Here is a 24,344-nt window from a genome sequence, read left to right as displayed (position 1 = left end):
ACTGACTGTACAATTACATCAAAACGCATCACTCCCATCTGCTGGTAAATCAATGTTATACAAGCATTCAGAAACAGAGAAAATCTGCATGGCTTTATTATTTAAGTCAGCTTCCATTAAAACAAAAATACAGAAATAAGCGTGCATGAAAAAGCACAGTCTTAGTGTTCAGTCAAACATTTCACTGTGTAAAACCATGTGAAACAAGTACTGAATTATTTCAATTACCAAAACAATTATTGCAATGAATAATTTTTTTTTTTTTTACAGAACTGAAGCTTTACAAAAGCGAGCCAGTTTAGAACAGAGACTGTCTAACAGTACAGAGCTACTCAGTGTTCAGTTGCCATGCATTTTCACCTTAAAGAAACATTCAGCAACAAGCTCAGGTCACTTGGCTCATCAGGGTAAATCATATTGTTTTGTTTTCCAATCTGGAAAATCTGTGCAAATTCTGCAGCATTTTGGATTCAAGTTACAAAGAAACCATCTGATTTAATCAAATAAGCTAAAAAGAAATAAAATGTTTTTTTAGTGCGCAGCCCAGCTTAGCTCCTCTTAAATATATGGAAATGTAATTTCATTGGGAGCTGCACAGATACCTCACAATATGAAGGAACATGACAGTAAAATAAATGAACGACGAAGCAGCCCCTGCTGCTTCCTGCACTCATTTGCATATCAAACAGTGACTCAAAGGCAGCCCTCTGACTGGGTCTCGATTTGATGTGGTAAATTCATATAAGTCTGCAATCAATATTTAACTACGCGTTCAACACAGAGGGTGCATCTCATGTTGGTCGTATGATCCCTTTTAATGGGGAACCCGAGATTAACTGCGCTGTACTGGTGAGAAAACAATCGGCCTCTGTGACAGCGGGGGACGCAGCATAATCTCCCTTCTCGATGCTGCGGCACACACTGAGGAATACTCTGACATCAATCTGTATCATGTCTGCTTGTGTCCTGCATCACTGTCATTACTATGACATGTCTGCTGCTGCCTGCATCTCTTCACACACAGAAATAACAGCATGAGTGAGAGAAAACACACAATAACAGAGGTAAAGCAGCGAGAAGAGCACATGCACATTCAGCAGACAATAGGTGGATTTAGGTCCATCCACCATTTTTAAAGTGCCTTTTGAATATTTGTGAGGTCAGGTTGAAGCAATAACAGAGATTGACAGTTGATTTTGCAAACAGTACGTACAAGAGACTCTAAAAGAGCAGGAATAAAAAAGGCATTATGGCATGGCACATTTTGGCATTCTGACTCCTAGACTGTACAGAAGAGTGTTGCCTTCGGGAAAAATGTCATTTAAGAAAAATACAATGAAGTAATTGAATGGACAAATGTCAACTAACTACACAAAGATGAGACACTAAAGGTACAACAAATGTTAAAATGTATGTATATGTACAAAAGTATCTGCTTTAAGAAATGTTTCAGGCAAATCCTGGGCTCCCATCCATCCAGCACACACTGAGACAAACAGGAACACACACTGAGATACTGGCATCTGGAACACTGTTTGGAATGAGGACGGGTCCACAGACTGTGAATTGACAAACTGCTAAAGCAGCAATCTCACATCCTGACTTTGTGTGTGTTACAGATGGATTATCCTCGTCCATCAGAGAAGAGGAGGACCAGTCAAGATCCAAGACTCGGCTTCTGATTGTCCAACGGGGCTCAACAGTTCCTGAGCCTTTGCACTGGTGCCACTTCACATCTTCACGACCTCAAAGCACTGAACCAGTAGATTGTCCATCGTAAGCTGGAAGAAAACCAGGTCTGTAGATTCCCACATTTGTCTCTTTAATGATTGATCTGTGCTGGAGAACGCAGACGTGACCGGGGAGTGAGGCGTGGTCGGCTGATCGGTTATGAGACGGCTATGGCTCAACTTGTTCCCTCTGTCTCTTCATCATCAAATGTCAGATTCAAATTCTGTGCTTTCTTCTCTACGGGGAGCTGAGCTTTCTCGCCTTCAGGTTCACTGGGTCTGCAAGAAAATATACGGCCTTTTAAAAAGAGAATCAATGTTTTAAAAAAGTATGGCTCAGCCTGATATTGTCATCTTGTAAGAGCGTGTCTTCTTTACCCCGTAGTCTGGATGTGTGTCCTCGACTGCTGTCGACGAGAATCAGCTGCAGGCTGGAAACTGCTATGAAGCCCTCCTGTCGCCTGCTCAGGTTCTTTACCAGCCTAAAGCATGAAGAAGACCAGGAAAGGGTGAGAAGAGATTGAAATTAGATCAATAAAGTTGTGCTTTTACTTTTTTCAGTATCTAACTACAAACAGAAAAACATACCTTATTGTAGCTACTTTGGCCACATATGGGATAGTTTGTCTGATAACGAAGCCACCCTGACGGACTAGTTTACCTCACATTCTGTGATAACTCACCAGCGTCCCTTGTTGTCTTCAAACTGCAGTTGAATGACGTCTCCACATTTGATGGTGATGCTGTCTGGTCCATTTTGAAGGCAGTCAGCCAAAGCCTTGTATCTACCTGGAGACTAACACAACAGGACCATTTTCAGGAACACGGTAAGTAAAGATTTATACATATAGTAAAGACTTGAAAATTGCTTCACAATGAAGGCAAGAATCCATAAATATTCATAGTGTAGTATGTCATATATAAAGCCATGGTATACTATGCCATAAAATGTCACAGTATATTATGTCATAAAAAAGTCAAAGTATGGTGTGTTGAAAAATGTCATTAAAAAATCATTGTATAGTATGTCGAGAAAAGTCATATGATAGAATGTTAAAAAGGTGTAAAAAAAAAAGTCATAGTATAGCATATCCAAAAAAGTCAGTGCGAAAAAAAGAAAACGTAATGGTATAATATGTTAAAGAAAGTCATGGTATAGTATGTTGAAAAAAGGCATAATATAGAATGTCAGAAAAGTATATTTAAAAGTGATTTAAAAAACATAGTATAACATGTCCAAAAAAGTTGTATAAAAAGTGTCAATACAGTAAAAAAATAGTCTTAGTCATAAAAAAGTCATATTATACTATCACGAGCAAAATTATATCGTATGTCGAAAAAAGTTAAAAAGTTACAGTGGAGAATGTCAAAAACTAAATTGAAAAGTGATTTAAAAAGTCTCAATATAGTGTGTAAAAAAAACCTCAAAGTATTCCGGAAAAAAACGTTTTAAAACAACGTTTAAAAAAATGATAGTATAGCGTGTTGAAAAAGTGATAGTATGGTATCGGAAAAAAAGGTCTCACCAGTTGCACCAAAACCTCCTCCTCTGTGTCAGATGGGTGGAAGGCCTCCCGACCTCCAGACCACTCCTCCAGACCCTCGCAGATGTCTACCGAGTGATGAGCTCCGGGCCAACCTGTGGAACACACGTGACTTCGGGTTGTTACAGGTGTTGATGAATGCTTTCATCCAAACACGACACCTTAAAGGCACCATGTAGGTACTTAGTCACTCCATTGACATTATAAAGACCCCTTTGTCACCGACTGGGAAATTAACAAGAACATTATGAAGAAAATCAGCAGCAATGTACAGTAGAAAGCAAGTAGGGTTTGCATCAATGACCATAACATGTCCTGTGATTTAGTACTAAGTATCTACTTGATGGTGGAATAAATGTGTGTGTCCAGGTTTACTCACTCTTGCGGCTGTGCTGGTGTTTAGGGGAGTGAGGCTGGGGGTCTGGACTGCTCCTCCCCGACTCAGTGTCGTCTGAGCTCACTGACGCCCTCTGCTGTTTGCTGGGGGAACAACACGCGTCATCAAACGCTTAGTCAGCAGACACACTCAGGATAGATGTTATCCTCAGCCACACAATCTAGGGTCAGCTCTCACGTCCTGAAACCGATCCATACCTGCAACATTATAGCTGGCCCCAGATCAGTGTCAAGGAACAACTCTGTCCTGGTGTTTCGCACACAGCCGTGACCTTTCAGGCACCAGCCATACAGCAGCACAGAGCACAGATCAGCCACGTGCAAGCTTATCTGTAAAGGTAGGGAGCAGGACTCACAGACCACTGATGCCGTGTTCACACACGGTTCGCATGTGTCAAGAGCTGGTCTCGTTTTTATGAAAGATACTAATTTAGAGATCTGGTCACTTAGTAAGAATGCTTCTGGAAAGCAACTCATACATGTCGCTTGATGAGATCTAAAAAAAAACAAGCCCCATCTTTAAAACCAGCTGTCATGAGGAAATTAAGAATGTTCATGGAATGAAAAACAAAGCTCTACTTTTTGTTCGCCCTTTGCATTACATGCAAAATAGGAAATCTGAGATGCAGAAATGATTGTCTTTGGATAGCATGTTAGAAATGCCATGGAGGAGCTGCTATGACAGAGGCCTTTCAATGCGGGGAGGAAGTGAAGGGGTCAGTTATGAACCAGGATGGAGGTTATAAAAAAGAGCTTGCAGGTGACGATCAGTATGCAAACACAGCAGCCCTGGGTTTTTGGTCCCCGAGCCAGGCCAGGTGGTTCATGCCAGGGCGAGGCGAGCCAGGCTGAGTTTACCACTGAGCATTAGGGAAGGTCAGTGGCGCTGGGGGCGGTGGAGGGGGCGCGGCCGGGGCCGTTGCCGGGGGCTTCGGGGACGGGGGCTCCGGGAACGCAGGCACAGAAACACGTCGGCCGACAGAGAGACAAAGTCCAGCCCCGGCAGACAGCCCCTGGTTACCCGTCTGGACGGCCGCATGCCCCTGCAGGGGGGGGATGGGAGGAGTGGGGATCGGCAACCAGACGGCAGCGGACAGTTCTCGCACACCACTACACACAAAGCTTCTACCAGGGCGACGGCAAATGATATCCTCACATTCACTCAAGCTGTGATCAGATATGAAAACTCTTGCAGATAAGTATAGTGCTGTGAATGCATGTGTCTGTATGTTTGTGCAACTATAGCCTATACAGTCATGCACCTCACACAAAGCTGTAAATACTGTAACTGTAAACAACCAGTAAACACTGACCTCTCGGAGAGTGGTGGAGGAAGCTGCATGTGTCCAATCATTTGGCCATGTTGATGTGCTTCATCTACGAAAAGAGAAAGAAGGCTTTGTATTCAAATTCCAGGGCAGGTTTACAGTTGATTTTAAACTCATATTCATTTCATCAGGGCGCGCTTTGTCAGGAGTTGTGTCCCTTCTGCTTTACCAAAGCAGCCCGAAATAGAACTCCTCACTGAACGCTTCGTATAGATGTGTGTGTGTGAATAAACCTGAGTGTGTGTTTTCGTGCATGCAAGTGTATGTAGCGATAAAGGAATGGGCAAGAATGAGTATATATGACTATATGTCCACCATATTTCTTTCTTTTTTTCGTGTGATATGAAGATGTGGCGATCGTGAAAACTAATTTCATTCCTGGGACGGTAAAGACATTCTATCTAGTTTTGTCAACAGAATATATTGAAGAGAATCAAAGCACAAACCTCCACTTTCACACATATCATGCTGTCTGGGGTTTGTGTCATGGAGTTCAAAGCGCAGAAGCTAGTAAGTGGACCTTTGCACTTAGGCCCAATCCAAATGTCCTGATTTCATGTTTCATCTTTAATGTCTCTGAGTAAATATAATATATCAGGCTGAACACCCATGTGCCGTCCTCTTTGTTTACCTTTTTTTTTGTCTCTGGCGTCCACTGGTCACCCCTGTTTAACGTCACATTGCTATGAATTGTGGGTAATTCTGCAGAAATGCAGATTTACGGTAAGTGTTCATAAAACGCTGAAAATGTCTGCGAGGGAGCTTTCAAACTCTCAATGATTTGACAGTGAAAGCCCTAAACCCTCACGGACGCGCATCAAAGTCTGAGTGTGGAGATTGGGCCTTCGATTCTTTGTCCCACATGAACTTCAGATGTTCAACCGTTCACAGACCTCTAAGCAGCTTCTGCTGGTTCGTCAGGATTCTGCGAAGCTCGTTGAGCCAGGCCATCTTCACCTCCACCGAGGGAGCCTGAGAGACACCAGAAACAGTAGTTACCTGGGACAGCACACATTCATCAGAATTTAAAAGAAGACAGAATGAAACCGTGTAGTTTTTCCATTTCTTTGCTTGACATATTGATGATCAAAATATTTCATTTTCTGCCAAATAACTGGCTGATTGTTGCAGCTCTAGTTAATAGGGACTTAAACTACAGGAAGAGTAAGAAATGACCAGCGATGTACTGGAAGGATTCAACTCTTTTCGACTCCTTACCTGAACCTCGTACACTTCCTCCCTGCCACTGTACCAGATCTCAAACTTCTTCACATCTCCCTTGACGTTCTCTGTGATCCCCACAGCTGTCATCTGCCAAGACACATACACCGTTTACACCGATACACACACAGCATTAGAACGAGCAGCACAAACAGCACATCGTACTTCAGACTTGCATCATGTAACACATCTGTCCTGTCACAACACAAACACACACCTCCGCTGTGTGACTGCTTCCTCCCCACATCCTCAATAATAAATCAACAGCAGCAGCTGTTGGTGGGACACCTGCTGCGACACCCTCCACACATCAACACATACAACAAAAGACGTCTTATAGGAATACACCAGGTTCCGCGGCCAGCTGGGCAACTTAAACGCGTTAAAAGGTAACAACACAGACACCGACATGAACGAGGTGTCTCCAGTAGATAATTAACGAAATCACGTAGCGCTAAAACCTGATTATAGATCATGCAGGACACTGACAGCAGTCTGCAGCTCCTTCAGTGACCGGCTGCTTCACCCGCGGTGTGTGAAGGAGCGATACTGCAGGTCCTTCCTTCCTGCTGCTGTCAGACTGCACAACCAACACTGCTCCCAATAGACCACACATAACATATTACTCATTCATGTGCATAATCAATATCAATAACGATGTACGTAATACAATATAAACACTTCATACTTCATATGTGCAATAATGTGTATTATATTGTCTTTTTAGCTTTTGTTATTTTTTTAGCGTTTTACTTATTTACTATACCGTTACTGTTTGATTTATTGTACTTAATTCTCTTGTTTTGTTTTTTACTGATGTCTCTTGTTGCACTGTCCACTTTGCTGCCGTGGGACGAATAGAGGATCATCTTATCTTATCTTGTTAGTGACAATAACATGAGTGATTGTATGTGATGACTTCTAACAAATGCAATAAACCGTTATATTAACTTATTAGAGTTACCGTAACAGTTTTTTGAAAGTGGCAAGCAGGAAACCACCGTCAGTATTTATCTATACTATAGCATTGTGTCTTTTAACCCTACATGTTCACCCAATAGTGTACTCTATAGTGAGCACATTTTGACGAATAAATCACCATTGTCACAGGTGTAATGTATAAATACATATTATATATAATATATATTTACACCTATCCAAGTCACAAAATTGCACTGTAGAACATTTAGCCAAAGTATTATAGACTCCTATATGGAGCTTAACAGCTTCCAGAAGATGTCATTTCCTCACACTTGAGACACCATCAGTCACTTTCTCAATATGATGTGCATCACTGTATGCTGACATAGTAGCATGGAGCACTGGAATAACTGATCCACAGAATGCATTTGTTCAATTTCATATTTTATTCCATTTATAAAATATTCCAAACAATTGTCTGATGTTCCAAAAAGGCCGGTGTACTCCTCTAAGACGCTCGCAAAGAAAGACACCAACCTTCAGACAGTGCTTGAAGCTGTACGAGGGCGTCTTGTCGCTGCCGTCTCCGTGCTCCTCCCTCCGTTTGCAGAAGAGCAGCGCTCTCTCGTACAAGAAGAGGTGTCTCTGCATCGGCTTGAACCGAGCCAGCTCCTTCATGCGCGTGGGACCTTTCTTATGGCTGATCCACACGCTGAAGGAGCCCTGCATCAACACGCGGCCCAGCTCGCTAATGTCACCCTGCACATAACAGAGAGAGGACTTCATGAGTGAGCCTCTGTTGTCAGTATATTCTCTGTAGAGATGTACCTTAGAAGAAATTGAGTTTAGGAGTTCAGAACGTTCACCTCATATCCCGTGATGGCTATCTGATGCATGGAGTCATTGACTGATTTGAGCAGCTCCAGCATTGCAGTCAGTGCCCCCTGCAGTTCTGAAGACCCCTCGCAATCTGTGCTGTATTTGAGAAGCTCCTGAACACACAAACAAAAGAAGAGACGTGTAGGAAAGTACATGTAAAACACAGTAGCTAAACAGCGCACTCTAGTGGTAATGGCATATACACAACATTTGAAAAAACATTTTTTAATATACATTTTGACATTCTATACTGTAACTTTTTTCGACATACTATATTATCATTTTGCTCGTGATAGTATAATATGACTTTTTTATGACACTTTTTATACAACTTTTTCGACATGTACTATGTTTTTTAAATCACCTTTTAATATACTTTTTGACATTCTACATTATGACTTTTTTCAACATACTATACCATGACTTTTCTTTAACATATTATACCATTACTTTTTTCTTTTTTTCGACACTGACTTTTTTGGAAATGCTATGACTTTTTTTTACACCTTTTTAACATCCTATAATATGACTTTTCTCAACTATACAATGATTTTTTTTATGACATAATATACTGTGACATTTTATGGCACAGTATACCATGGCTTTATATATGACATACTATACTATGAATATTTATGGAATTCTTGCCTTCATTATGAAGCAATTTTCAAGTCTTTACTGTATGGACCAGACAGCATCACCATCAAATGCTACATTATCCACAACTATCAAACACATGAATGCAGTTTGGGACAGCTTCCTGAATGTTGATTTTTTTTAATTTAATTTGGATTTTCACATCATTTCAGTGCATTTCATGTAAAGTATAGCATGGAATAGCTTGTCCCACATACATAATGTAGGGGATTGAGATCATGTGTATGCTTGTGGTATGACACCACCCTCTGTCTAACCTTAAGCAGCAGCTGGTACTTGGTGAGGCGTTGGACTGGCTTCAACAGGTAGGAATCCAGGCCCAGTTTGTGCTCCAGCTTTTTCTGACACTCCTTCAGAAAAAAGACAAATACAAAGAACAGTTCATGTAATGTTGGTCAATGACAGATCACAGCTTTATAATTGTTACTGTAAAACTAAACTATAGTCTAGAACTGTAGAAGTACATATTTCAGAAATATTGTAAACTATCTTGCATGAAACCAAAACAGTAAACAGATCATAAAAAAGAAGGAAAGCCTGGCAAAAACTGACCTGAAAGAAGCTGCAGTCTGAGAATTGTCTCCAGAGCGCCTCAGAGCGTGGCTTATTCTGACAGTAGCATTCATACATTTGGAAACTCTCTTTCTAGGGAGGCAGGAAAGAGAAATCTGTTTGACAAATGTGGCAAGAAGTTATGCAAGAATCATCAAAATGTAAAGAAGCTACACAACATAACATAATATGTATCATCTCACCCGCTCCAGAAAACAGGCTCCCACACTTTCAGGAGCCTCCAGGCATCCCTCCAGGTCCTGAAGGAAAACCCTGCATTCCCAGAAAGGTGAAGAATTGAATCTCAAACACCTTAACCCATACATCAGGGTCAATACAATAACTGTCTCAGGGTCTCAGCCAGCACCGGTCTCATTTGACTTATCCTTTCCAGTGTTTTGCAGATATGCAAAGCCTTTTTTTATCGACTTTATCTGTGACCAATCCATGCAAAAACTGTATTGATCAAACCCATCTGGTTTTATATTCCTTCCTTTTCCCAAAGAGAGTCGGTTGTATCTGTGGCACATCACAAAATCACACGACAGGAACCACTTGAGCTGTCAAAGGGTCTCTCTCAGTACCACACATGTATTTCCAGCTGCTGTAACGTGGTGCACCTGGCTCAACAAACAGAGGCAAGGACCTCAGCAGGAAGGCCCACTCACGAAGAGTAGAGCCCTGTTTACAGCAATTATTTACGAGCTTGCCGTCTTTGTCCTGCCTTTGCTGGCACATCGCTGCATGTATTAGAGCACATCGCTCATTTTCACTCCGGGCCACATCAGCATCACGGTCGCCCACAAAGGGCCGGTTGTAAATGTAACTACTCGTAACATGTTGTTAAATAACTCTCTGCATTTGATTATTGTTGATTCAAGTGTAAAAATATTGTACATGCAGTTATACAAATGTAAAAATATATTTAAGCACATTTCTGTTGTTATAACTTGAATCCTTTTAATTTAGGGTTAAGAAACCCACATTACTCTATCAAAGATCAAACTGTTAAAGAAAATAGCAAAGACAAATATCAAACAAGTTATTACAATAACTTTGTTCAATGCTTAAAATCCTTTCAAGGGTGCGTTTGCAGTTATGACTTTCTATCGCATTACTTCGACTTACTATCTCACAATTTTGACGATGTGGATATTTTTAGTATCAAGTCTAATTTAAAAATATATATATATATTAGGGGTGTCACGGATCACAAACCTCACGGTTCAGGAGTCACGGTTCGGATCATCAAAGAAAAGGGGAGGAGACAAATATATCTTTGCTTTCCATTTATTAATTAAAGAACTTCAAGAACACTTAAAGCAAAGAACTTTGGGCTATAGTCTTACATGAAAACTAAAATATTGAAGATGTCCAATTTGAAACAAAATGAAATAAATAAATAAAAATAAAACATTCAAGAATTCTCTATTCTGATATCCTCGTCCTTTCATCAATACTGAAAGAAACAGCCAGTGAGCTAGCTTCCACTGTTTACACTGAACTGAACTGCTCGGCAACAACTTGGGTCTGTTTACTTCCTGTCAGGTCATTCAAATACACAACAATGTTTACCATTACTGTGACATTATTTTCAAAAAGATGAGAATATCTCCATTGTCTGGGGAGAGGGTCGACCTTTCTGTGGTGACTAGAATATTATTGGGTCTGTCTAGCTTCACTCTGAGTCTTTTCAGACACGCCTATATGACTGAGTGAAGGATGGCCAAGCGAGGATGAAGGTACATGCTGCTTTAAGGAAGGAGGGGAGCCGGTTTAGAAGAGGAGTGATTGACCAGGCCAGCGGGTCAAAGGCCAGGAGGGGCTTATTGGATTTCAGCCAATCACTGAGCTGATATGGGACATCTCATAGAAACTCAGAACACAAAAGACTTTGCAGGGCCTGGAGACGGCAGATCTGATGTGGAGCTCGGTGCAGCTTAGACTGGGCAACGCCAGACTGCAGTGTGCGACATGTTCGGTCTCTGCTCCATGGAACATTCGATTATGAATCGTGTGATTCGGTTTGTAACTGTTTTTGCGTTTGTGGGACAATAAATCCTTTTGATTTTGACTCGAACCACGGTTCTGTTTTGGAGGCGGTCGAGCAGCACATGGCGAGGGGGAAGGGCGGTTTCTCTCTTCCAACAGAAGTTCTGTCGCCCTAACACCACAAAATCAATATATTGCTAACAGTCAGTAAACATTGGAAGCACATTTGTCTCCTTACAACAATGTGTTTTGAATTGTTTGCATATGTACTTGTGTGAAGTGAGTCATTGATGATAACTCACCTGCTGTGAAAGTTATAGATCTCAGGCATGTTTCCAAAGAGAATGTCCCTCTTGCTGCGCAGGATCGGAGGCAGAAGCCCCGACTGAGCTGGATCGTCCATCTCAGCCCTGTATCCCTGCAATATTTAATCACAGCAACATAATTAAGGAAATATAAGGTTATTGCATATGCAATACCACCAGGAGTTATTTATTCAACAACAAACTTACACATGGAAGAATTAACCGTCTGGTTTTTCTATTTCTGTGTGATGTAAAAAGTAGGGGAGAAGTGTGTTTTCTCACCAGCAAAACTGACAGCAGCTCCTCCACATAGATTCTCTCTGTCTCTATTAGCTCCCTCATCACATGACTGTGACACAAACACCACACACAAAGAGAAGGAGACACAGAGGAGAGCCAGGAGGCATTATCAGCGGTGAACAAAGAGAATCACAAAGTAAACACCATGCAGAGCAGCGCTGAGGACAGACAGGTGGACAGATGCCTCGTCCTCCTCACCGCTTCAAGACTTCAGGGCTGTCCTCTCCATCCAGAACGTAGGACACGCAGCTCCGGCTCTCCTGGTAGTCGTGCATCACCTCGATCTGAACACACCACAGATGCACAACACTGACTCTTTCCATTTGGATTCAGAGAAAATGTTATTATACTGAACAAATGATTGGACCATAGATGAAAGAATGATGAGACAATAAACATGTTGGGGGTTCAATACAGCTGTGATAGTGGAAGGAAATTAGGGCTGTCCCGATGTCAGACTTTCACTACACCATTATCGTAGATCAATGTTACATTTCTTAATATGAATTACTGATGGAAATAAACAAATAAAACAAATAAATACACGTTTTTCATCTTTCCTTACTTTTCTAGAGGTGGGGCTCTTTCGGGACGCTCTCTTCCCGGGCAGAGAGAGGTCGAAGGTGAACTTCAAACCATCACCTGTAAAAGCCAGATCGTCAGCCGCGGCAGCAGCAGCTCATCATACGCTACATATTACCATGTGATCCGAAAAATGATCGCCCTTTGTATGACCTTTTTTATTATCTCTCAGTAACTTAAAAACATGAATCAGTCACGATCAACATTTCCGGTCATCAATGCTCATAGGTTTCCGCCTCTAACGGTGCGGCCTGGAACCAGTACGTAAAGATCTGAAGCAAAGTGTGGCACGCCCGTCCTTTTGATCCCCACAGCTCAATCCTTATCGTCCAAGCTCATCTGAGCATGTGCCGTGTTACATTAATGAGTGGCACGCATGTATGCGTGAGCATGCACAGACGTGCGTGTGCCTGTATGCATGTACCGGATCCAATAGATCAAAGCTAACCACTTTTCCCTTCATCTCCTCTTAAATGGCTGCTGTCCCTTGTATCACAGGGGGCTTATAATCCCTTTCATTCTCTTTCTGGTTATAACCCTCATTAGTATGACTTCATTTGATGGATAACAAAACCTTAAAGACATGAATGGACATATAAAAAAAGCGTATTTGAATGTACACTCAATGGATGGACACGCTTTCAGTGGATACAATAGACAAAGAAAAACGCACACTGAATTAATTGGGCACCACTGTACTGTATATGGTTCGCTTTGTGCAACCTCCCTTGAGTCACAAAGGGAGATGAAAGGTTCTTTAATGTACATGAACCACATAGGGCTTTATAGCAGCTATCCTGCCGAACAGAGCGGTCAGGTATCTCCCCGCAGACTGATTAGACCTTCTCCCCTCGTTCTAGCCTGCTAACCCCAAAGCCCATTCAGGAACACCTTAGGCTTACACAGTGGGACCCTGTGATGTGTTAATTTAACCATGGTGCCTAAAGGAAAGATACAAGGGGGGGGGGGGGGAGGGACGGTACGAGAGGGCTGGGACAAGACCCCATACCGGGCCCTGGGAAACACGGGGGGGTCGGTAGGGAGTCGGCAACGAAAAACGTTATTTAAGTGTGAATGAATGAGCTGACACAATCACTATTTGTGTGTGTGTGTGTGTACTGTACCATGTTTGGGGGAGAAGAGCGGGGACTTGGAGCGAGGTGGGTTTTCAGCCCTGGGGGTCACCAGTTGGATGGGTCGTACATGTTTATCAGCCAGCTTCCTTAGACAAGCCTGACGGCTCTGGATCATCTGCTGCACCGCTGTATGTTTCGCAAATGTTTTCCCTATATGGGCCTGAGAGAGAGAGAGAGAGAGAGAGAGAGAGAGAGAGAGAGAGAGAGAGAGAGAGAGAGAGAGAGAGAGAGAGAGAGAGAGAGAGCGAGAGAGAGAGAGGGAGAGGGAGAGAGAGAGCGAGAGAGAGAGAGAGGAAGAGAGAGAGAGAGAGAGCGAGAGGAAGAGAGAGAGAGAGAGAGCGAGAGGAAGAGAGAGAGAGAGAGAGAGAGAGAGAGAGAGAGAGAGAGAGAGAGAGAGAGAGAGCGAGAGGAAGAGAGAGGAGAGAGAGAGCGAGAGGAAGAGAGAGAGAGAGCGAGAGAGAGAGAGATGAAGAGAGAGAGAGAGAGAGCGAGAGGAAGAGAGAGAGAGAGAGAGAGAGAGAGAGAGAGAGAGAGAGAGGGAGAGAGAGGGAGAGAGAGAATCCAGAAACAGTGCTGATATTGAGAACGAAAATGGAAAATGAATCAAAGTCATAGTGTAAACAGATGTTGTTGTTGTGGTCACTGACCTGCAGCGGAGGTGTGATGACAGCTTCGTACTCGATGGCCAGGATATCAGGTCCTGAGCTCAGCATGGATGGCGCCCCCTCCAGGAACCTCTCAATGTCCCTCAAAGCAGCCTGGGCCCCCTCTTTAGACTGGTACTTATCTACCAGCTGGTTGGCCAGCAGATACGCTCCATCGTCACACCAAGTTTGGGCCTGAAGGTGGAGAACACGCGTGTATCACTGTAAAGAAATCAGTGTGTTCTGATGCGTGTGTCTGTGTGTGTGTGTGTGTAGATGCACATGTCTCAATACCACTCCGAGACAAAGCAACAGCTGGTGCGTTTGCAGAAGTCGAGTGTGTTTGGTCTTGAGAGCAGCATTGAGTGAATCACAGTAGTGGCGAAGCTCGTTGCAGCGCTGCATTATAAGAGCCATGGCGTAGTGGTGACCCGCTGACAGCTGGTGTCCGTGAAGGATGATGATCTGAGCTCGAGACATCACCTCCTGATAGAGCCAGCAAAGACACACAAGAAGGGAGGAGTCCATTAATTTGGACACACTGCGGTCACCGAGGCTTCGAAGTCCTCTGGCACCCACTCTATGTCCAGGTTAAGTGCTGCATAAGCGCTATTGGTTACATTGACCTGTGCATTTGATTCCAGACTGTCCAACCTTTTGAGAGCCTGTTCTGTTTGAGCCAGAGTGTCCACAGATATGGAGAGCTCCCTCTCTTGACCCACCAGATGCTCCAGACACAACTCCATCTAAAAATAAAATACACCATCAGACACACACATTAAACATTAAAACTTGAGCCTGAGGATTGGACAAGACGATATCTCATCCAAGTGTTGAAAGTTAAAAGATGTTATCCTCTCAGGAGTATGACAGTATGGGTACAAACACAACACTTTCATACGTGCGAAGATGACAAATATATGAAATCCTTACCTCCTGAAAGCTTTGTTCGTATCTAAGCAACTGCAGGTACTGATGGAGTTTCAGATGATGCTTCTCAAAGAAACCATCGAAGGCTGACTCCATGTCTCTGAGCTGAGCAAGAAGCCTAAACAACAGAGGGACTTTGCTTATACATCTTTAAAGCACTCAGTAAAGTATTTTACAATTTGACTAGAAAATTAAAAATGTGAGACTTTTCTTTTTTTTTTCACCTCTGTACCATCTCCCAGTCCAGCCTCACATCCCACTGGGAGTCATCCTCCTTTCCGGAGGTCTCCAAGCTTGCGAGAAGATGACGACCTTCCTTCGACACGGACCTAATTGCATCCTGTCAAACCAGGACAATTGACAAAATAAATGAACCGCATTCAAAACAGCACTTTGTAAAATGCTACTGCTACAGATTAGTATCCTTGATGTAATAATGAATGTATGATGTAGGAAAACATTTGAAACCTTGCCTTGAGTTTCCTGTACTTGTCAGTGTGCGACTCAAGGAGATACTCGATGGCTTTCCCGTCATCACACAGCTCCGTCTCTGCCAGCTCAGTGCCAAACCCCTGTAACATCTGTGCAATGTCTTTGACTGTGACTGCAAAACTTTCAATAGCCTGCAGTGGAAGAACACATAGACCAGTGAAATGAGAACAATCTTTGGCTCCGTGTCCTCACAGAGAGAAGATACAGATCTCTTGGTGGGTTTCTACCCATCAGTGTCCTTGTGAATAAAAAGGAGGAAAGCATGATAAAGAACGACACTGTTTATTGTTTAGTCCCACTGTGTTTCAGAATTGATTTGTAGCTTACTGTTCGTAAAACAATCCAGTCGCTGTGACAATAGTCCAAAGTTCCTCCAAACTCTGACGTAAGCTGGTTCTCATCAATGTAGCGCAGCAGGTCGGTGACAGAGCTCAGCATCACCACCTAAAGGTGCAGACGAAATCTGAGACCTCACAAGGAACACTTTGCACACAAAGCAAAGTTACGAGAGTGGCATGTTGCAGTTTTTTCCTTTCATGTATATCGTTACCGATGGTGTTTTTGAAAAACATCGATTTTCTGTTATTAGGAAAAATAGGTGTTGTTGGTCATTAAAACCACTTGCATGTACACAAGGCTGTTCTTAATACTCAGTCTGTGGAAATGGCATGACAAACATCAGATATTTTTACCGTTGATACTTCACAAATTAAAGTAGATCACCATAACTACTAGAATCATCCTAAGATAACCCGCTTTATTCGAACTGAAATCAACACGTGTTCTTGGCCGTGTCCACCACAGAACATGACTCATGGAGAGCAGGGTTGGAACAGGAACGAGGTATACCTTGTTGTGATGTGGGACATGTTTGGTAACTGAGGAGGAGCTGCCTTACTGGCATCTTGAGCATGAAGTCCTCTTGGCTGAAGCGAAAGCCAATATCAGTAACAGTGCGGTGGAAGAAGCTGGTGGGTCGGAGCACCAACACCAGGTGGAGGTTCCCAGGAAAAGAGGCCTTGAGGAGGGAAGAGAGGTTCACTGTCATACTGGTGATGCTGCGTATGGAGGAAGATACAACTTTGTCTAAGCTCAAGGTACATCACAGAATATAAGTTCTCTACATACTGGCACAGGAAGAGACATGAGATATGAGAAGAAAACCAAAGCTCTCATCCTCCACGTCTGACAGGAGAGATGTCAGGTCTCAACCATTCTGTCAGACAGACGATTACTGTCAGCCTAATGGATTCAGCGTTTAGTCACGTCACCGTTTACACATGCCGCATGCTGCATCTGGTCTTCTGGTCGTTTGAGGTCGTTTCCTGACTTGCACAGGCTCTTTAACAACAGTATACAGTCGTGATAACTGTAAAAAAATAAAAAAGTAAAAAAATATATAAATTCATATTTTATCCAAAGTAAAAAATAAAAGGTTGGACTTGCAATAGCATCCCCTGCAGCAGGATTTATAAGTAACATCGCCTCTTATTTAATTGTTTGTCTTAATGTATCACCAGTGCATGCATTTGCATGTGACGCAACTTCTGACATTCATTTGTCCGAATAGACCAAGAAGGGTCAATCACTCAAGCTTCCTATTTCAACATGAACATGCATGAAAACGCCACACATCACACTGTTTACGTTTCACAGACACCACCAGTCGCATGACTAAGCAGAGGTGCGATGTGCACCGCAGTGCTACACTCCGCACAGCGGACACAGACGGTGCCGCTGCCGCATTCACCCCCCAAAAAAAACTTCACCCCCAAACTCTTCACACGGTGAATAAAACTAATGAGCAGCTCGTTACCGGGCTCCGGCGGACCTTCGGCATTCCCCGCCGGTAAAAGCAATCAGCCATGGTCGTAGAAGCCATCTCGGTTAAACGTTAAGCTCCCGTGGTACAAATCGGTGGCAGGCTACGGTATGCAGCGGGCTACGGTATGCAGCGGACTCCGGCTGCCTGACCACCAGCTGCAGCTGCAGCCTCTCAGACGGAGGGCGGCAGCGTTGACTGCAATGTTTCCCACGCGCCCGCCTCCCAGCCTCAGCAGCCCGCGTCATCTCGCAGGTTTTTGCTTACTCATTCATTTGCAGCAATATGCCATTGAACATTCAGTACAGATTGTTTACGCTTCCCTTCAAACTGCACACCGCACGGAAATATACACCAGGCCGAAAAAACCATGAGTGTGTGTGCAGAAATAGTCTCTTGCTGGGTGCTGTCCAGGTATTGCAGCACCATGGACAGCAACTCATAAACAAAACAGCAGCCTGTGCACACACAACCATATTGCAGCTCACTGGCAATGATTCATATTAAATATATTTTATGTATATATATAACTATAATTAACTATATATAGAATGTCTAAACAGTCTAGTCAGAATATTGATTACATACAAACGGTATCGACGATGAAATTAAATGAAACTCACTGCTATCCTGGCAAGTGCAGTTTTGATTGAGGCCCATGTATCCAATCTTCGGTCTAAAATGACGATAAATTTTACCCCGGGTTGCCTCGCTCTGCAAGAAAAATGAGGCAATTGTATATAGCTGTAATGACATTCTGTGCAATCCGTTGGGATTTGGTGATTTAAAGCTAATAGGCAGGAAAATGAGAAAGGATAACCAGGTGGATTAGTCAAATGTAATTTATAACTTTACAATTACATTAGTTGTTTATGATTCAGAATTCACTGCAACGATTCAGCGTAAATGTTCCTAATGTCGTGGGAAAGTGCGGTTTGGACATAGAGGGCATCAGTAGGACGTGTGGCACTATGGAGCAGTGAAGACCGGCTGTGCTCAGAATACAAGCACCGGGCTTTTGGCGCACTGCAGAACGAGAGAGGGAGAGAATCAGACAGGAATAGATGAAGGAGGACGCACCGAGGGATGAGAGTGAGGTACGTAAAGACTTTGGCTAAAGCTTCCTCTGGAATGTCACTGAAAGCTGAGCACTCCGGGAGGGTGATGATGACACTGGAGTCTTCCCCACGGCCCCCTGAGAAGAGAGATATAGGCAATCAAGTTATTTTTGAGGCATGAAAATACAGGTGGGACATTTTGGTCACTAATGACTCTTATTAAGAAATGACCAAACAAGACCTCACCTGACAGGTATGCCACCTGTTTCTCTATGTAGCCTCTCACCTCCTTCAAGCTTAAAGGGACAGTCACCTCTGGAAGAAGATACACAAATGATTAAGGCTTGATCACTGGAAAACTGAGGGTCTTCACTACTTAAATTAAAATAATCAGTCGAATAACGTCAGTCATGTCCAAATAGAATAAAGGAGTAATTGTGAATCAGACAGAAGTGAGTGGGCATCTTTTCTGTCTTTCTCTAAAACACCCAGTGTAAGAGTGGATATATGTTGGCTCTCAATGAAGTCACTTCATGGCCTAAATAAAGCTTCAAACAGAGACGACCACACTGAAGCCTGAAGTTTTGGCATGAAAGTGCTCCCATTTAAAGACAGAGACTCGCACATATAAGCTTTAATCTTACAACAGAGATTTTTACAGAGAACCAATATTCCCTTAGTCAGCTGATACAGTATGTGTTGCATACAGTGGCAGATTTAAATCCTGCATCTGGGGTCAATTAGACAATGACATCATTAAAATGCGTGAGCTCATTTACTGTACAGCGTCTGGAGTCATGTTCGGTGCCATTGGAGTTCTTGTCTGAGTGGCCAATAAATGCACGGAGTCTCTGATAGAGCGGTCGGTGCAGTTCAAAAGAGGCTTTCATCTGCTCTTTGGTGCACCAAGTATCATTCAGCCAGATGTGTAGAAGACAGACATGTTGGGACTGTTTACACATGCTCACATTACATTTACAGAAGATTTAATGGACAAATACCATCAAATAAATACTTGCAAGTACCGGTACATGTAATGCGTGCGTGCCTGTAGTGGATTATTTTATCGGGAGTAAGGAAAACATGAATATGATTTACCAGCTTTCTTTCCAAACAAGAATTATCAACAACAGACATTTAACAGCATTGAGGCACGCACTTTTTTTAAAACCATACTGAACTAAATGTTCAGCAGTCAATGCAACAGATCAATCAATTGTTTCCTCGTCCAAAATTAATAGAAACATTACAAATGAATTGGTGAAGAAAAATCGAAAAACAGAGTCATAGAAAGATGACAGAGGGCAAACGAAAGCGAGGGGAGGAGGTGTTATTGGAGGTGGTGTTATTTTCCGTGCGTCGACTGCAGTAACAGTGTCTGTCAGGTTGTCAGGGAGGAAGTAATGAGCTCTACTGGTAAGTGCTGAATATTTGATGTGCGCCTGTAACAGAGAGGAGCTGAGCAGAGCCGGGCCAGAGCAGGACCAAAGGCTGGACTGCGCATACACAGACGCAGGGTAAAGTTACCGTCACACTGAGTTATAGAACCATCTGTAGCCTGTGTCACAAGGCCTTAAGGGAAGTTGAGACAGGTCTTAAACAAATGGATGTAATTAACATTTTCCATTGGGATAACTGAAACTTACTGGCATATTATGCTGTGGATCAAAAAAAACTAATCGTATAAAAAGGAAGCCAATGTCAAAATCTGATAAACAAATTATTAGTGTAGTTCTGAATCTACGTTTGTTGATGTAAAAAAAAAAAAACACACACTGAAGCACAAGCACACACACTGCGGTCCTCTACTGTGTTTGATCAAAGGAAGGGAAGCCTGCGCTGCAAACTGCAACGCTGTTCAGAAAAGCTGTGGACACACTGTTCTCTCCCTTCTCCCTGCCCGACTAACAGCCCGTCCCGTGATTGAGTTCTGTTTAGGACACTGCCACATGAAATGCCTTGTAGTCTGTCAATCAAACAAAGAAATGATGAGCAGTTTAGCATAAATAACTCACTAATACACACAGATTTTAAACAGTTAAAGGTAATCAAAGTGGTAATGTGTGACATGCAGGATGATTTGCACAGGCAGGAGTCAAATAACCTCCGTTTGCTCCTCAGCTTACACAAAGAGAAAGAAGAGTGTTTGCCCGTGTGGATGGAAACAGATCCAGACTCCAAGACCAATGCTTTCAGTCTGCATACAAAGTTTATCTCTGTTGTCCAAACAGTGATAACCATCTACACTGATTGTATTTCTAAAAAGGGTTCACCCACGTGTACTTTAATAAACGTTTTATTCTTTTACAACATTGAAGAACAGGGGATTTTATGAGGCCTTTTTAACAATTAACAGTGGGGGAAAAACCTCCACCAAATGAGGAGTCAAAGGGGTTTGTATACATCTTATAGGCACCAGACGTCATCAGCGTTCTGTGCAGAAAAACAGGGAATGGTCTCTTTGAAGAGGAGACAATATTATTTTCGACCTATTGATGGTACAGAACAACACCTTACTTACATCGTGCAGTACATCTTGGTGAATCATGCAGAATGAAAGCAAGAAGAGGCCGGTTCCAAGAGGACACATACCCAGCATGGATGTTGTAGTCAGCCTGATTTTGTCGAGATCCAAAAAAGCGGAACATGTAATCCCTTGCTGAGAAAGAAATCCCTTCTTACACATACAAACATGTTCATAGTACACAGAGGCCCAGCCTCATACTGCTTTTAGGTCATGAGATGTTTTGCTAGACAAAGCTTTCAATGCTCAGGGGATTAGAGTGGTGGCTGCATTCTGATAGAAAAGAGAAGAAGAAAATTGCGTATTCCCCCCCGCTGGGATACATGAAGACTAGATTGGTTTAAGGCCGGAAAGATAGATAGAAAACGCTCGACGATAACATCGCATATCTTTGACCGGGCAGCACTTATGATAGTAATGTGGGTATTTGGTTGGAATACATTTTGTAGTTTTTAAAGTGATATTTGACACAAATAGATCAAAATATTTTGTGCTGGTGAGGGAGGAATATTTGACGTTTCCAATGCTGTGGGCTACGAGCCTTTGCAGTGTTTCGTTATTTATTCTGATTCATGTGGCTTTCTGTCATATAATACTACATGTTTGGTGTCGATCATACTGATGTCGACAAAACAAAAAGATAATTATTATGAAGCTAACTCTGTGATCATTCATGCTGAAATCAGCTTTATTGGCTGGAATTTGACTCCGGTTTTTACGTTGAAGTGAAGTTGAAGTGTAAGGAACAAAAATTTGGCAACAAAAAGTAGTTGAACTGCCATTTGAAAAGTTAGCAATACATTTCAGTTAAAGTGTTGGAGATAGTTGAATGTGAATGATTGAAGTGTAAATCAGGTATGTAAGCACTGACAGCATCAAGTTGAAGTCGTTGAAGTGTCGGTTGGAGAGTAAAGGTCAGTGGAAGTCTAGCTGGGATGCAGATGTTGAAGACGCTGTAGTTGAGTGTGAACAGAGTGAGTGAGTGTAGGTGAAGTGGCCGCGGAAGGAGGAATTTGCTTTCACTGCGTTATGGCCCGTTTAGCCGTTGTAGCGTTTGGTCATTCAACATGACTCACGTGGCTTTCTATCACATCATCCGACAATGTGCTATTTACCATACTGCTGTCAGCATAGAGGACATTCGATTGTTTTCATGGTATACTGTACCAGCTGGAGCACTTGTTCATGGTTTTACACAGACCAAAACCAGAAGATTAAGTTTGTACTCCAACGGGAGAACAGTCTTCCATTGGGGGTTGTAAGGCCCTGTGTCGTTAATATCGTAGGTTTACATTGAAATGCTCCCATTCTGTAAATGAGCCAAAGAAGGCTCACACACTCGAGTACTATGTACTATGACCCATGAAGTAAATGATGAATCTATGCTTATTGAGACATACAGCAGTGTGTTCTTTATGCTCACCACTGCATCCCCTGTAAGCAGATTAGGACAAACCCAGAGAGAGAGGCTCACATGTTGCGTGGTATAAATAGAAACTCGTCGCGGCCTTGTCTCTGTTACCTACAGACCCCAGACCAGGTACACAGGAGACATAAAAGAAGCAAAGTCCCATCAATTAAACAACAACTCATGGCTGCCAAGATCCCAAAGTAATGACATTAGCCCGGAGGAGGGAGCTGCTCCACGGAGCTGTCAATCACATCAGGAGCTATTTCGGTCCATCATCTTGCCTTCATTCTCAAATTAGTTTTCTGCCATTTGCAATATACCCCTTCAGAGTGAGGACTGACTGATAAGGACGGTAATGTTGTTTGGGATGCTTTTCAAAATAAACTGTCTTTTTGGGTAAACAAAAAAACATTTTAAGTTCATTACATGATTGTTTCAACAAGACCATAACCTTTTTTGGTTTCATGTACTAAATTCAGTACCTGCTTTAGGATAAAAAGTGCTGACTGTTTATTAGCCTCGTAACTCAATACATGACAACAACAACATACCCTGAACAGTAGAAGCTGCATTATGCACTTTCTGAACATCCATTGTTTTCTTTCACGGGCACGAGTTGACATGAGCAGCATGTATTTTTCTCCCATCACTGTATCACTCCGATCCACAGCACGTATTGATATTCAGGCTACAAATTATCACCATGAATAAATATGTTTATCTGGGCTTAAAACAGCTGACATAATCCCCGCAGCGGCCCCGGTGTTGAGGCAAAGCTGCAGCAATAGCACATCAATAAAACGGACTAAACTAAGACCCAGAGTGCAGTTCTGCAGGTACCTCGTGTAACGGTTCTCAGGAGTTACGAATGAACACTGTCGAGCAAACTAAACGGATGTCCTTCTGCTCCTGTGCTTTTAACGTTCAGTCAGCTGACCTGCGCTTCAGTGATGGGAAACAGTTTCAGAGCAGATACAGGATTGCATTCAACAGCCTGCGAGTGGCCACCAGGAGTTTAATCAGTCAGCATCATGTGTACTCACGCTGCAGAGTGCTCTCCAGTTGGGAGCCCGCCTGCAGAAGGCAGCGGTAGCCCTCCATCTCCCTTTTGGACTCTTTCTCCGGCTCTCGCTCCTCCTGCAGTGAGGCCGGGCCCATGCCCTTCTCCTCCGACACAGGATCAGGCTGGGAGAACAGCCGCCGTCAGTCGTCCGGGCCTTACATCCTCCTTAGAGTCCTACAGCCCTGCAGAGCGTTCCTGGCTGGGAGCTGCAACAGGGAAACGAATGCCAAGCTGCCTGTGCAGGTCCCGCGATCCAGACAGGACAGGCTGCTGCTGGATCTTACTGACCTTGAGCTGCATGGAGCACCTCCACACTCAGCTGCACAGTTACAACAGAAAGGGAGACCTGTCCACATCAGCAGAAAAGAGTAGTTTGCTCTTCTGTTGTTGCCCTGACTGTGTGTAATGATGTCTTCCCCTCACACACACACTGCAGGCAGACTGTCCTGCTCGCAACAGCAGCTACTACAAAACAAACTAAGGCTCCATCTGGCCTCTGCTGTCTGTCTCTCAGTCGCCCCTCCCTCCCCTCCCTCTCTCCCTCTCTCTGGGCTTTAGTGCGTCAGCTCTGCACCGAGCAGAGCTCAAGAGTCGGCTCTTGACACACTGCCAACTCCCTCCCAACTTTTCCTCTCACCTCACACTCCCTCGTGCGGTTTTCTGTGCCTTCAGTATACTGCTGACTGTACTAAAGTAGGCCGGATTGTTAAGTTGTCTGGCTGCCTTGTTCATGTCCCCACTTTCTTCAGCTTTGCTATAATATAGATGCATACACAGTGGAGAATGGCTCCATTGTAAAAGAGAAAATGAAAATCTACCGCACCCTCAGCCAACAAGTTCGGCCCATGCGTAGCACA

General features: G+C 43.2%; 1 protein-coding gene across 2 annotated transcripts; it reads right to left on the bottom strand.

The window, feature by feature from the left end:
• Nucleotides 1-112: 112 nt before the first annotated feature.
• On the bottom strand, nucleotides 113-23,582 carry mcf2a (MCF.2 cell line derived transforming sequence a; the record flags this gene model as incomplete). 2 transcript variants are annotated; one of them, XM_079268037.1, is made up of 30 exons in its annotated part: nucleotides 113-2,009; nucleotides 2,109-2,212; nucleotides 2,414-2,526; nucleotides 3,257-3,369; nucleotides 3,654-3,754; nucleotides 4,984-5,047; nucleotides 5,892-5,970; nucleotides 6,217-6,309; nucleotides 7,678-7,899; nucleotides 8,007-8,132; nucleotides 8,934-9,026; nucleotides 9,229-9,321; nucleotides 9,432-9,501; nucleotides 11,523-11,638; nucleotides 11,808-11,874; nucleotides 12,024-12,109; nucleotides 12,391-12,467; nucleotides 13,532-13,703; nucleotides 14,191-14,382; nucleotides 14,482-14,673; nucleotides 14,814-14,933; nucleotides 15,121-15,235; nucleotides 15,342-15,457; nucleotides 15,591-15,740; nucleotides 15,937-16,053; nucleotides 16,508-16,627; nucleotides 18,055-18,145; nucleotides 18,512-18,626; nucleotides 18,736-18,804; nucleotides 23,468-23,582. In XM_079268037.1, the coding sequence occupies 30 exons, from the start codon at nucleotides 23,580-23,582 to the stop codon at nucleotides 1,969-1,971; spliced, it is 3,342 nt and encodes a 1,113-aa protein (XP_079124163.1). In that variant the 3' UTR covers nucleotides 113-1,968. The 2 variants fall into 2 exon arrangements, with proteins under 2 accessions (XP_079124163.1, XP_079124162.1); XM_079268036.1 differs by lacking the exons at nucleotides 18,055-18,145; nucleotides 18,512-18,626; nucleotides 18,736-18,804; nucleotides 23,468-23,582 and having other exon boundaries at nucleotides 16,459-16,554.
• Nucleotides 23,583-24,344: the final 762 nt, after the last annotated feature.

The sequence above is a fragment of the Melanostigma gelatinosum genome, assembly GCF_949748355.1.
Source record: "Melanostigma gelatinosum genome assembly, chromosome: 5".
In the NCBI taxonomy this organism is placed as follows: domain Eukaryota; kingdom Metazoa; phylum Chordata; class Actinopteri; order Perciformes; family Zoarcidae; genus Melanostigma; species Melanostigma gelatinosum.
Note: the sequence above shows the minus strand (reverse complement) of the source record. Positions and strands in the feature narration are given on the sequence as shown.